The following is a 13,635-nucleotide window of genomic DNA, read 5'->3' on the forward strand; positions in this document are numbered from 1 at the left end:
GGCCCCTCTGCCAGACAAAATGAAATGGCCACACAAAAGCTTTCTCCTCTACTGTTCACCTCTGTAGTTGCAATCCTCGTGCCACATCAGAAATTTACCTTAGATTCTTATCTACACCTTAAATTCTAAGGTGTAGATAAAGATGCTCTTGCTAGTCTACCTACAACAGATTAAAGGATGTATTTCCCCTCCACCAAGCCATCTTAGTGGGGACAGAGAATCATAGAATAGTTTGGGTTGGAGGGGACCTTTAAAGCTCATCTAGTCCACCCCTCCTGCAATAAGCAGGGACACCTTCAACTACAGCAGGTTGCTCAGAGCCTCGTCCAACCCGATCTTGAATGTTTCCAGGGATGGGGCATCTATCACCTCTCTGGGCAACCTGGGCCAGTGTTTCACCACCCTCATTGGGAAAAATTTCTTCCTTCTATCTAATCGAAATCTGCTCTTTTAGTTTAAAAACATCACCCCTTGTCCTATTGCAACAGGGCCTGCTAAAAAGTCTGTCCCCATCTTTCTTAAGTACTGAAAGGCTGCAATAAGGTCTCCCCGGAGCTTTCTCTTCTCCAGGCTGAATAACCCCAACTCTCTCAGCCTTTAAGTGCAGATATAAGTGCTTTTACTCCATATGCACACAGTTAGGTTGATTTAAACCATCACTGAAGGTGATTCAAGCTAGCACAGACAACCTTGAATCAAAGGGACTAGAAACATTCACACAGTACATTATCATGGGATGGCAAAGTCTTAAATTTTCCCAGCTCCATCTATAACAACTTATTTGTCTATACTTGTCTTCATCTATGAGTAAATCTGAAGACAATTCTTCTTTTCTTGTATGACAACTATACAAAGCACAAATAAAGAAAATTAGATACTGTCAGCTTCTACATGAAGTAGCTGGTAAGTAAACACTTTTATTTGTACAGTAGTAAGAAAAGAATTATACCTCCTTTTTGCTCTCTTTGTTTTGTTCAACTTCAATATCAATAGGGTTATTTCCATTTGCTTCCTCCATTTCATCCTCACTGGAAGACAAAAGCAAACAGTACTGTATTAGTTTGTGAGGCTCTCTATAAATAACATGCTAAAAGAAATGCTTGGATGCAATAGCAAATCCAACAGCCTTCCTTAGTTTTATTCCCAGGGTGTTTTTTTTACAGGGTTGAGGTGATGTTTTTTTGGTTTGGGTTTTTCGTTTATTTTTGTTTTAAGTCAAGAAATTCTTAATTGTAAAGATATTGAGGACGACGTATTGGAAAGACAAACTTCTCATTAGTGTACTTAGGCAAAATAAGCCTGCTCAGATGAAGGCAAGATACAGGAAATTGATTACAAAGTTATCTTTTGAAGAACATGGAACATTGAGCATTTTAACTTTAGGCAAACTGAGACAGAAACAAAGACTTAGAATTACAGAAAGTAGCTAAAACACAGATTTCATACAATTCCTTAACATTTAGCAAAACAGACATGCACAAGATGAACTCTCTCAAGAACAAGCATAAAAAAGTTTGGTGTTTGGCGTTTTGGTTTTTGTGTGGGATTGTTTTTGTGGGTTTTTTTGTTTGTTGGGGTCTTTTTGTTTTTGTTTTTGCTTTTTGGGGTTTTTTCAGTGACAGCCTCACATTTCATTCTTCCCTGGAAAAGAAAAAGAGGTTATCAGTTACAGAATAGTAATAGGCATGAAATGGGGCCACACTGAAAGTGACCTTGACACACCTGGCCAGTTTGGCTTCATTGACATTTTAATCAGACATTGTATCGAATATATTTTCACCACTTAGAATTTTTGTACTGTACACAACTAAAGTTAATTGCACCATTTGGGATGATGTCCAGAAACAGAGAAATAAGCTGACCTAATCAAACCGCTTTTTTTTTTTCCTTTTTTTTTTTTTTTAAATAAAAAAAAAAAACTATTTTGTCACATCACACTTTATAGCTTGGGACGAGGAACTTCAGCAAGTGCAGGTACATAACAGTGCCAGCACACAGCAGGGCTGTGCAGAGAAACCCCAGCAGAAGCTGCGCTACGCTGCTGGGGTGCTGGAGCCAGCCAGGGTGCATCTGCACAGGAGCAGGGGATAGCAGGCACAGAGGGTGCTAGTGGGTGCTAGTGAATATGGCTGCAGTACCGGCACTCACTCACAGCTGTCTCCCTGCTGCAGCAACCTCCCGTGCAGACACAGTCTAAGGAGGAATGTACTGCTGGGTGGCTTGAGCTGGCATCCATCTCCACAACAGCAGTCACTTACACGCCATTCCTACTCTCCCAAGCCGCCTGGATCATGAGCCGATTCACAAGATATTTAGTTTGTGTAATCATGATTCCAGGGAATAAACTCACAATCACCCCTTCCCAGAGCTGCATACACAAAGCCCCTTGCATACAACTAAGGACAGCTACTGAAAACCTAGTCCCAAATGCACTGGGAGCTACAGTCTGAGGGGTTGGGGAATTTCCCTGTCTAGCCATAGAAGTGATATAGCAGTATTCAAGTGAGGTAACTCAGATTGCCTCACCTCTTAACCCCATCTCCAAAAGACCTTCCTTGTGTTCTCACCTAGGTTCATATTTCAGCCCTTCTACAAAGGCCAAAACCCCACAGGCTTCGCTGTGCTCGTAGTTTGTTCTTCTATTCCAGCAAGTTCCCTAGACATGAGCTAGATCAAAACTCACCCACTCATTTCTACAGTTTTAGACATTGATCACTATTAACTGAAGAACATTTCTGAAGTTCTGCCAACACCCATTGGCACAGTACAACCTCAAAATCTGGGCACCCCAGCATCACCCAGCTTTGCTTCCACACCTTGCATGGCTGCACTGACAAATCCTTTGGGGCTGTAGGGGTTTGACTATTTTACATAATGGAGGGGAAGAAGGGAAATAAACACCAAGCTCATGGCCTGGTGCTTAGCTTGCTGCAGATATAAACCAAAGTACGCATTTCCAACCCAGCTGCCTTTCTCAAAGGTTACAAAATTACAGCACATGGCAGCCCATACAGTTGTTTCGCATCGCCAGATGGTCTGGGGTGCTGCTTTTTCCAGCAAACAGGCATAAGTACCAGAGAGGTGTATTTGCAAATAGCAGTAATTTAATTTATGAGCACAGAACAAAAACAGAGAGGTAGTATTAAAAGATCCCAAACAACATAGTACAAGACAAACACATACCCCTTATAACAGATCTTTTCCTCCCTCATAACTTAGTAGGAAAATTAAAATAAATTTAAAAAAGCAGGACAGGGAGAAGAAAAACCAAGACAGCCTTTGCAGACAAGGGAAAAGAACAGAACGGAAAAAGCGACTCAGGTCAGAGAAAGCCAACCAAATACTGGACAAGTTGCCTGGTAGTATTCTCCCTGGCCCTGCCTGTTAAGCAAGCATGGTTGATCTAGTGGAGAGATGGGACAGGTTAAGTGAGTCAGTGGCATACTACAGCTTAACCCTGGAAAGACATTTCTTCCCTCTTCCCAAGCAGGGCTTGCTCACATGCACTGGAGCCACACAGCTCCCTGGGAAGTGCTAGAGCAGCAACTCCTTTCAGGGTAAAGCTTTTGCAGAATTTTGCCCAATTACGTTAGGAATCTTCTAAAGCCAGACACACCTCAAGTTTGGTCTGCAAAGACATTAACTGCATTTTAGAGCAGGTTGACAATGCACCTGCGTCAAGCAGATGGAGTTGCTGCTGTTCAGAGGGGTTTTATCACCACACACACCTGAGGGCACCACATCTCTGAGGCCATCACCTCCAGATCTAGGCAAAGTCACCAAGTGGCAGTTCTAACTGTACAGATAGTTCTAGCAACACACACAAGGCCACTGGCTGACCTATCTTCAAGCACTTGCATAAGTATCCAGGAGGGTGAACTTGCAAACAAAGCCAGACAAGCAGAGCCAAGCTCATCTGCTTAAGTTCAGTGGCTAGTGACCTCCCAAACACCACCACCCTCACCCAAATCCCAATGCACCCAGCACTCCTTGGGATACCTCTGCCAGAAAACTCATCCTAAGTTCCCCTATACTACCCTCTTCTCAGTCACTCAAAACCACAGCCTTCCCTTCATCCTTCTCAGGGAATAGAGCCTAGCCTGACAAGTCTTATAACAGTTTTCTAAGTAAAAGGCAGGGGAAGGGTCTGTGTGTGCATATGCACAGGCTGAGAGGTGCTGCACTGGATCCTGTTCCCCACCAGGTGCATGTTCTCACTCTACTGAGCATCACATGAAGGAAATAAAGGCAGATTTCTAGCTCTTTCATTACTTCCTTTTACTGTCCTGCTTATCAGCTTTTCTGGCTCTGCTGACAACAGTGCCAATCAGCTTGTAAACAGTTTTAATTTCATTTTCTCCACCCTCAAGCAGTATCAGAGAAAAAGCTTCTAGAGTGATGGGATGGTGACCACTGCACTAGAGGGCAATCAGGAATTGCACAGTGTTGAAAAAAGGAGCACACCTAATTGCCAACAGATTCCTTTTGGTTTTAAGCAAAGCAAAACATGCACAGCAGGGAAGAGGGGTGGGGAAAGAAAGTGTGGTACCAGGAAAGATTTTGGGGAAAATCCTACATCTAGTTTCTTACAAGCTGACAGGAATCTCTGGAATAGTCTGAAGAAATCAGTGTGCATCAATACACAGCCTTTCTGCTTGCAAACCTACCTTTCCTCACGTTCCCTTTTTTGTTTACGAGCATGACGGTCCATCACACTAGTTTTAGTCCTTGTCTTCTTCCAGGAGTAGTAAAATTTCACCAGGCTGGCTATTGATTTGTCAGGAAGCTGTAAATTAAACATGTATCCTTTTATATGTTTATATGTAAAGTATCCCCAGGAGTTCATATGCAATTGGTCTGTTTTTGTCAAGGAACATCTGACCTCTCTACATTGGATTCTCTCAAAGGCTCAAGCAAGGCAGTTCTGCAGCCTTTCAAAAAATTAGCTATGGGGGAGTGTTTCAGGTTAGTACCTACTATTTAGAACATCAAAATCTTAAAAGAACATCTCAGCAAGCCTCCACTCGCCAGCCAGGTAGCTGGTTTCCTTTAGAATAGGGGAATATAGCAGGAGCAAATCCAAAATGGGGTCTTGAAACTGAGATAACAGTTTTAAAAAGCCAACAGAGGCATGTGTAAGGAACCGCAGGAACTGCTGAATTGCAGGCTATATCCCAAGCATATCTTTGATGTTTGGTTAAAAAGGCTTATTCGCACCATTCACACGATGAAGTCTATTCAAAGGTCTCAACAAAATTGTTTTCAAAAGGTGAAACACTACTGCATGGTGAACTGAGGATATAGGAAAACATGAGTCTCAGATTTTTTTTTTTTTTTTTGTCCTATTCCACTAATGTCATTGCCCTGTAGCTATGAACGAAAAGACTGTCTCCAAAAAGTGTAAAACTCCATTAAGACTAACTCTCTACTTCCGAGGTACCCTGTATGGATTTTCTTACACAAGACTTCTACAACACAAAAGAGTCCAACCTTTCTTGCTGAATAAAACATGTTTTAGGTAAGTGTCTGATTCAGCTTGGAGGGCAGGATGGATGGGGAATAAAGCAAAACTGTGAGCAAGAGCCAGATCTCTCTTATTAAGATACTGCAGTTTAAGTCTTCACTTGAGATAAGCCTGGTTATCAGACTGCAGGTTGACTTTAAGGTCCTAATAATGGATCGCACCAGAACTACCACCCTGGCCCACAGCTGCACACAGGCATAAATCCATTTGTGCTGGCAAAGCACAGGTGCTAAGTCAATGTTGTGCTGCCAACAGCCATGCAGCAGGCTGGTATGATGGAATTGGAGAGTTCCACTGAACAAACTCAGTTCGTGACAAAGATCCACTTGGCTACGAACACATGCCAAGAGCACCAAAATATCAGAATCAGCTCTGGTAAATAACACAACTCACTTTTCATTCTCTGGCTTCGATGATTTCTCCCCTCAGTTCCAAGCTGCACTGGTGCTAATGGGGCAGCACATATAAACTAACAACTAATGTGCTCCTGAGCCATTGATTCCTGTCCCCTGCTAAACACAAAGCTTCATGCCATTTAATTCCTTTCATGCAGGATGGCTTTTCTGGGAGCAACAGTAAAAAAATATCATTACCTAGGGAACAGTGCATGAGCTTGGCATGCCTGTATTGGAATGCACTTCGGTGACAGAGTCATGCTTCTGCACATGAACAAAATAGAGAATTTCTTGCTTCAGTGTTTAACCAAGCAACAGGACAGGGTTTATATTCCCTTTTTTGCCAGGACATTGTCCACCCCCTTTTTTCCCCCCTATCTAAGAACAGAGAAATAAAGAAGAAAACAGCTTCACCCTTCAAGGGTCCACAACTTTCCAGTCTGTATCAGCTGTCCATAGGATGTGCAAGCCCTGTCATCTGACCCAAGCCAGTGGGAGACCCTAGGACTCCAAGAACATTTGGAAACGAACACCAGTGAAAGAACATTCAAGGAGGACATGAGGAGAACGAGCCTCTTCCTGCCACCCTTTTGAAAAGGGACCTGGCAGTTTTCCTGCACACTTGGAAGGCAAATTGCCTTTTGCTTTTCAGCAGGATCAGCACCACAGACCTTCACATGTGCTTTAAAGAGGCTGAACAGACTGCAACAGCCTAGGCTCACTTCAAAAAGGTCACAACCAACGTAACCAGGTCCTGCTGGAACTCTCGAGAGGCACTTTACTGAAGGAGAGCAAAGAACAAAGTCTGGTTCCCACCCAGATGAACCACTTGAAGAAACTCTCAAGATATAATTAATAACAATTTTTTACATCACATCCCCTCCCTCTTTCGCAAGAAAATTTATACACACCCCAGCAGTTCCCCTTCAGGCAGAAACCTACCCTGAAAGTTTTCAATCACAGTTTAAAAAAAATATATCACTACCAACCAAAAGCAAAGGACTGAATGCTTGCAATGATGTATAAACCTCCACCACAGCATGCACTGACCATCCCAAATTAAGCACAGACTTCATAGTCAAATAAAATGAGTTCCGAAAAAGCAGGCTGTAAGGAAATCAACTTTGCGCAGAGATATCTTTACTGGGTGGGTGGGTGGGCACGTGTGTATAGACCATGCCTGAACTCCAGCTGAGACAAACACTACCATAACACACAGGGGACTGAAAACTTTTAATTTCCAAGCAAAAAAATTGCACAGTCAAAGTTTATCCTGAACCAGTAACGCACTTCAAGGAAAACCCTTCTACACAGATTCTAGAAACAATGTTGTTTCTTTCTATTCATGGTAGTATTTTTCCTCTAACACCCCCTTGGCCTGTTCTCTCCCAAAAGCATTAGACAGGAGTTCAGCACAATCAGCACTGGAGACGACAGTCCAACCTCCTGTTCTATTTTTCCATTCTTCTGATACCACTTACCATCTGCTGGATCCTGTGAAAGGTTTTCCCATGGAAACTGAAGGCCTGTTCAAACAAGACCTTGTCTTCCACTGTCCACTCATCTGGGAATGGAGTGAAGTTTGGCAGATCTGCCAAAGACTTCTCAATGTTGTGCTTGTGCCAAAACAGCATCCCAAGGGCCTAGAAATAACAAAGACACCAAGGGGACAATTGTAATCTCAAGAAATATTATTATACACATGCAAAGGGAGAGACACAGCTTTTTTCTCACGCAACACATTAGACATAATTTTAACTCTCAGCTACATCAGACACTTTTCTGTGTGCAAGAAACCTGGAAACTAACCCTCACCCTGCTAGGTTTTGAAGACCAATTTGAAATTTATCCAAACCACACAGGTAGTAATGTAATAAGAGGGTAGCAACAGAAAGGGAAGAGAAGAAAATTGAAGAAATTACTCCAACTCTACTGATCATGGTATGCACAGGAAAGCTAAGCAAAGAATTGGGAAGACTACCTAAAAAACAAGCTGGACTAAAAGGAAGCTTCTTGACAGTGCTAAACTACCATCACTTCCCATGCAATTAGGAGGATAGTTTAGCTGATTGGGGGTTTTTATGGTTGTTTAGGGGCTCTTTTTGAGGGGAAGAGGAAGAGAGGGGGAAAGAGGGAGAGATGAGGGAAGAACTGGAAGAAGGAAAGGCAGAGAATATGCACAACTTTGACTTGCTGCTAAGATGTCCCTGGCCCAAAGGAGGAACAAATCTCACTCATTTTGGGGGCTGCTGATTTGCTCCCTTCAGAGATTCCTTGTTTCACTGTTGCAGTCTCCAGTTCTCAGTCCCACAGTCAAAGTGCATGCGCTGTGCTTCACCACCTGCAAACCGTCCTCCTCCCACCATCTGAGACGCATGCTTACAGCCACCCCTCTCCCAGGGGTGCGCAGCCCCTGTGCGTTATGACACTTCACTACACCTGCCATGCCAGAGACCACCACAAGTCATTTTGGGAAGGCCTGACTACGCAGAGCTAGAATCAGCCTTTTTCAAAGGCTGTAAAGTAAAAACAATCCCTAACATGCTGCATAAAACATCAGAATAACCTGCTCATCATATGCAAACTCAGCTCGGATTTTGCAGCCACAGTTACCCCCATCTAGTAGTTTTGCACTGGCTGCTCAGAGCTACAAAGTCTCTCAAAATTTGGGGGTTTCCTCATTGCGCTTTGCAAAAAGCAGTTCCTTTATAGGATCTTGCTCCCCTGAGATTCTGCCGAAAGTATGTCTATAAATATTAGTGTTATCCAAGATCTTGTCCTGACCCTACTGGTCTCTCAGTGCTGCCCAGGCACCCTCTCCTCCCTTTTGCCACCAAGCAACAATCTTGGTTGCAATCGAGGTGTCACAAGAGCCACACAGCCACTTATCTCCAGCCTCTCTGGCAAGCATGAGGCCAAAGAAACTATTTCGCAGTCATGAAGGAACAAGTTTTTTCTCCTGCTATCCCTTTTAGCTTCAGATACAAGTTCTACCAAATACGCCTGTGAGAAAGCAAGGGAAAAGCAAGGAGGGAGACATTTTGGGAGGGCAGGGTAGTGTTAAATATACCACTAAGGTGCTAGCAAGGGCTGAGGGGACAGCTGCTTACACAAAGCAAGAGGTAAACAAAAAGGTTTTCCTTATAGGCTTGTTTTAACAGGAGCGCAGTATTCCTCCTCCACCCACGCTGCCCTAGGAAAGCTCTGCACTCATACACAGGCGAATACACAACTTTTCCAGCCTCGCTTGTCCCAGGGCATCTGACCCAGCCTGGCAGAACAGCACAGCCCATGGCCAGACTTGCTGTAGTGCTCCCAAAAGCCTGTGACTGCTCCGGCTCAGCACAACCACCTACCGCAGTCTGCCAACGCCAGCTGAAGTGGGCTTGCCCTCCCAAGAGCTCACTCACCTGCCAGAGCCTGCCCTTTGCCTGCTCTCAAGCTGGCAAGGCTGCGGGGACTCTCACCAGCACAGTCCTGATCCTCCAGCCATCATCCCACAGCAGCACAGCCAACAACGGGGCACTAGGCCACAGGCAAGGGGAGAGAAAGGACAGACATACAGGAGCTGTACACAGCACAGATGCAGTCAGCTGGATGGGAAAGCCGCTGGGCAGAGGAGTGCTGGTGCACGCCCAGCCGTCCTGCCAGACAGCTCGCTACTCCCTTCAACAAACCGGCACGTCTTAGTCTGCAAAGGTAGGTTTTGGGCAGGGGACACAGATGGAAGAACAGGAATCTCTGTGCAATGACTGTCAGCCAAGCCATCTGCACAGAGGTCCAAAGAGACCGGTTGTCAGGGGGATACACACATGGGAAAGGGCTGCCTCGGCCAGCAAAGTCCAGAGACAGTGGCGAAATGCTAAAGCAAGCTCTGACTGGCTTCCAGGGAGTCTGTATCAGCTTGTCCACAGTTACGCAGCCAACAGCAGCTCTGACAATACCTGCTGAAGAGAGAGTGTCCCTTGGTGACATAAAAATCATACTGATTTGAAAGCCTTGACAGTTGTCCCTGTAAGACAAAATGAGTACGTGCCTTCCAGAGCAATGCAAGCTAGATCATCTCGTTATTACCTGGAAATGCCTAGCATAGCTGTCTAGGAAATCCCAAAGGACCTGGGAAACATATTTAACTCCAGAGTATTATGCAAGAGTGCTAGGGAAGGAATGAGAAAGTTTTTAGAAGGAGGGACATTTTTACAAGTTGCTCAGCCACTTTACATCCTGGTGTGGCAAGTCCTGTAACTTCTGCTTCCGTAAACGGAGGAAGGGAGAAAAACGGGGAGAAAGACTTCAAGGAATGGGTGGGAGGTCTCTGTTTCCAACATTTAAAATGAATGCAAATCTCTGTTAGCCAAATTTAAGTTTTGAAAAACACAAGAATTCACTGTTTTTTTAAAAATTGCAAGCTTCATTTTGATCAGTCTTCCAGATCAGTCTATAATCTCCAAGCAACACTTCTCCAATAAAATAATGAAACCCATTTTTATTACCATCCTTCTTGGCAAATAGTACCCATGCATCATTAGTACCCACAGTACCAATAGTACCCACAATATCCTACTATTGTAGGATATACCCATCTCAACTGAAGTAAGCTACCATCCTTATTTTCATTTAAGTTCTCAGCCTTTTGGTGCCTTTGTGTTCCTTCTGCTCTTAGAAACGATAATTATCAAGTCTGATCATTCCTGGGTTTGCTGGAAATTTTGCTGGTTATCTCAACTTCAGTGTTCTTGTTCCACATGAAGTCTTTTTGCGCACGAGTACCAACAACTGAAAGTCTGACTCAAAGATGACAGCAGAGTTATTTAAATGGAAACCCTTGCCCATGCAAATAATAATTGGTTTCTATGCTCATGTCCTTTGCCTGAACAATTTCATAAACTTTCAAGTTTTCATACTATCCTTTTGTAGATGCAGTACGTAATTTGCCAATACAGTAAATCATGAGATTCCTCACCTTCCCTTTCCAGGCAAGTATTAGTGCATAAGGAAACTCCATAGAATTCAGAAAAGCTTCCCAGGCACAGGTCTACTCGTCTCCTCAGATGAGTGTTGAAATCAATGTTAGTCAACCCAGGGAAGGTTAGTACACAATCCTATATCACATGGAGTAAGAGAGAGGTGTGCTCCTCAGAGCAGCTCCTCCTCCTCACAACACACTCCTAGGATTTCCATCTCTAGGCTAGAAGCACTGGCTAACCTCAGGTACAGCTGGTGAAGTTGTCCACCACTACTGCACCAACATCCAAGGTGCTCATCTATGAAATGCAAAATGATTTGCAGCACAACTTTGAGGTAAATAACTGTGGATATTGTTTGCTTCAGAAAAGCACACAAGGGTTCAATAGCTCGTTAATAACTGCCAAGAAATCCATGAAGCAAAGATGGAGCAGTCAACTGGAAACTGCAATGCAATCAGGCAGCTTCCCAAAGACAAGCCAATCTTTTTAACATTGTTTAGGGGTTCTGAAAATGTTCAAGAGGTAGTCGCCATAGGAAGCATAATACTCATGGCCAAACTCTGTTAAGTCACAATGGTTTTGTTTTTCTTCTTTTGACTCTTGATGTAAAACTAGAGGTGAACTCCGTATCCCCAAAGGACAGGTTACTTTTAGGAACAGTCAGTTCGGGAGAAATAGGAGGGGAGAAAGCATAGGTGGTACAGAAGGGAAGAAGCAGTTCTAGGCAGTCACTTTAAGTCATGTTTTAATATCTGATGAAAAAGATTTCAAAATAAAGTAAGTATTCAAAAAGTTGTTACCTGCTCCATATTGTATCCATGCTTCTCTTTAGCAATGGCAATATATTCGTCCACTGAAAAACAAAGAGAAGGCATAAGAGCATTCCATATAATGATCTCATCTTCCCTTCCTCTTTCCAGTCTAAAACTCAGTCCTGCAGCTCTGACTTCAGTCATGGTCATTGCATCCTCCTCAGAGAACTCTCATGAATAGCTGCAGTTTCCAACAATTCAGGAAAGGAAGGAAACGAAAGAAAAACAGTCACCAGACAAACTACTACACATTTTCCTTAACAAGCCTAAATGATGCATGATATCCAATCCAGTTCCAGTACTTCTGAAGCACAGCTTATAATATTTCAAAACTTGTTCACCAAAACTAAAGACATGACTGTCTCAGCTACTTTTTGGTTTGGTTTTTTGTTTCTTTTTGTTTGTTTGTTTGGGGTTTTTTTTAAATCCCCCAAAGTAGTTGTTTTCTTAAGAACAAAAATCCCCAGACACAATCCATACATTCCAATACAGCCAAGCTCCTACTGTTGCACAACCACTGCAGATATCCTGGCAAATTTTTCCACTCTTACGCCTCAGCAATTTTCATCTTGGACCAAACACCACCTCTATGTATTATTAGGCCCCCACAAGCTTTTAACCTTTACAATGTGAAGATGCCCTGAGGAGTTATATTTTGTATAGTCGGGACTAAAACCCAAATGTCTCTTTCAGTATGAGTGACTGAGCTTACATTACATCCAACAGCACTCATTTGAGAGGACTGGATCAAAGTCAGTAGCAGTGGTGGTGTTCTAAAGTCTGTGCCCTCGTGCTTGGTCATTATTAAACATAATGTAATGATAACAACACCCTTGAAAAACATACAAGCTAAAAGGTGAGACTCCTACTTCACCTAATAGAGTGGAAGATGCTGCAAGCATTAGTTGTCTGTAGGATCCCCAACAGGCTGGTATCCCAAACGACTTAGAAATGGTACGCACAGCCACAATTCTCATTCTTCTACGAATTTTGGACTTCAAAACAAGTCACTTAGCAATGAACTCAAAAATCATTCCCCTTTCTTTCTCTGCTAATACCCAGGGAAGGCTGTAAGCAAATTCCTGTGCTGAGTCCTCAACTCACGCAGAACGTGCACAGCACCTCCAGAAGGAAACAGTTCTGTGTGCACTGCAGCTAAGGAAGCCACATTTCACGTGGTTTTGGCCTCACAATTAATTTCAGCTCTCAAATATGCTTCTCCCATGCTTTCTGCCTTTATGTGGAGTCTTGCATGGAAGCTCTGGTGCCTTAAGGGCTTTCCTTTAAGCTGGGACACTTAACAATTCTTTCTTCAGCTGAGCAAACTAAGCAATGAACTCAAAAGGTATTGGGAAAACAGGATAGATCAGAAAATGCACAGCAGGAGAGCACCATCCTCTTATTTGCAGCTTGTCATCAATACAAAGAAATTAAATCTAGGTACTTAAAGTAGACATCCCATCTTACTAGACAATATGACATGATATCAATGCCAGCCCTTCATTTGGAAAGGAGATGCATTAATTAATTTTCACATTTGCAAAAGGATGTTGCAAAAAAGGGCTTTGTTAAGCGCTATGGAAAAGTCCATGAGAATATTAATACAGCCACATGTTGTGGCAAGAAAAGAGCATGCAGTAGATACAGGCACTGTTCCATGTTATCAAGGATTCTCCATGAGGTTCTTGCTCTTCCAAGCTCCCATCTGCATACAATGGGGACTCCCAAGGGGCTGACAAACCTGTTTGTTGGACCATGTTCTGGATACATTTGGTACAAGTTCTATTAGCTCTTTGGAGGAAGGCATAGCCACAACCATCCATTTGTACCCCTGCGGCACAAACACATCTGCCTCTCCAAGTCAACAAATTGTTTCTAAGGACCACACTGAACTGGGATGAAAACTATCCTTTCTTGCAAACAACCTTTTCTTGCAC

At 43.3% G+C, this 13,635-nt stretch overlaps 1 protein-coding gene across 1 annotated transcript in view; it reads right to left on the minus strand.

The window, feature by feature from the left end:
* RCOR1 (REST corepressor 1) overlaps positions 1 to 13,635 on the minus strand; it is a gene marked incomplete at its 5' end in the record, with an annotated part of 84,445 nt that overhangs the window by 9,671 nt on the left and 61,139 nt on the right. Inside the window, 4 exons of the mRNA XM_082001057.1 lie at positions 950 to 1,028; positions 4,668 to 4,786; positions 7,401 to 7,562; positions 11,687 to 11,739. Coding sequence (XP_081857183.1) covers positions 950 to 1,028; positions 4,668 to 4,786; positions 7,401 to 7,562; positions 11,687 to 11,739 — 413 coding nt within the window. The remainder of the gene's footprint in view (positions 1 to 949; positions 1,029 to 4,667; positions 4,787 to 7,400; positions 7,563 to 11,686; positions 11,740 to 13,635) is intronic.

This window comes from Phaethon aethereus, assembly GCF_964289735.1.
Source record: "Phaethon aethereus genome assembly, chromosome: 5".
NCBI lineage: Eukaryota > Metazoa > Chordata > Aves > Phaethontiformes > Phaethontidae > Phaethon > Phaethon aethereus.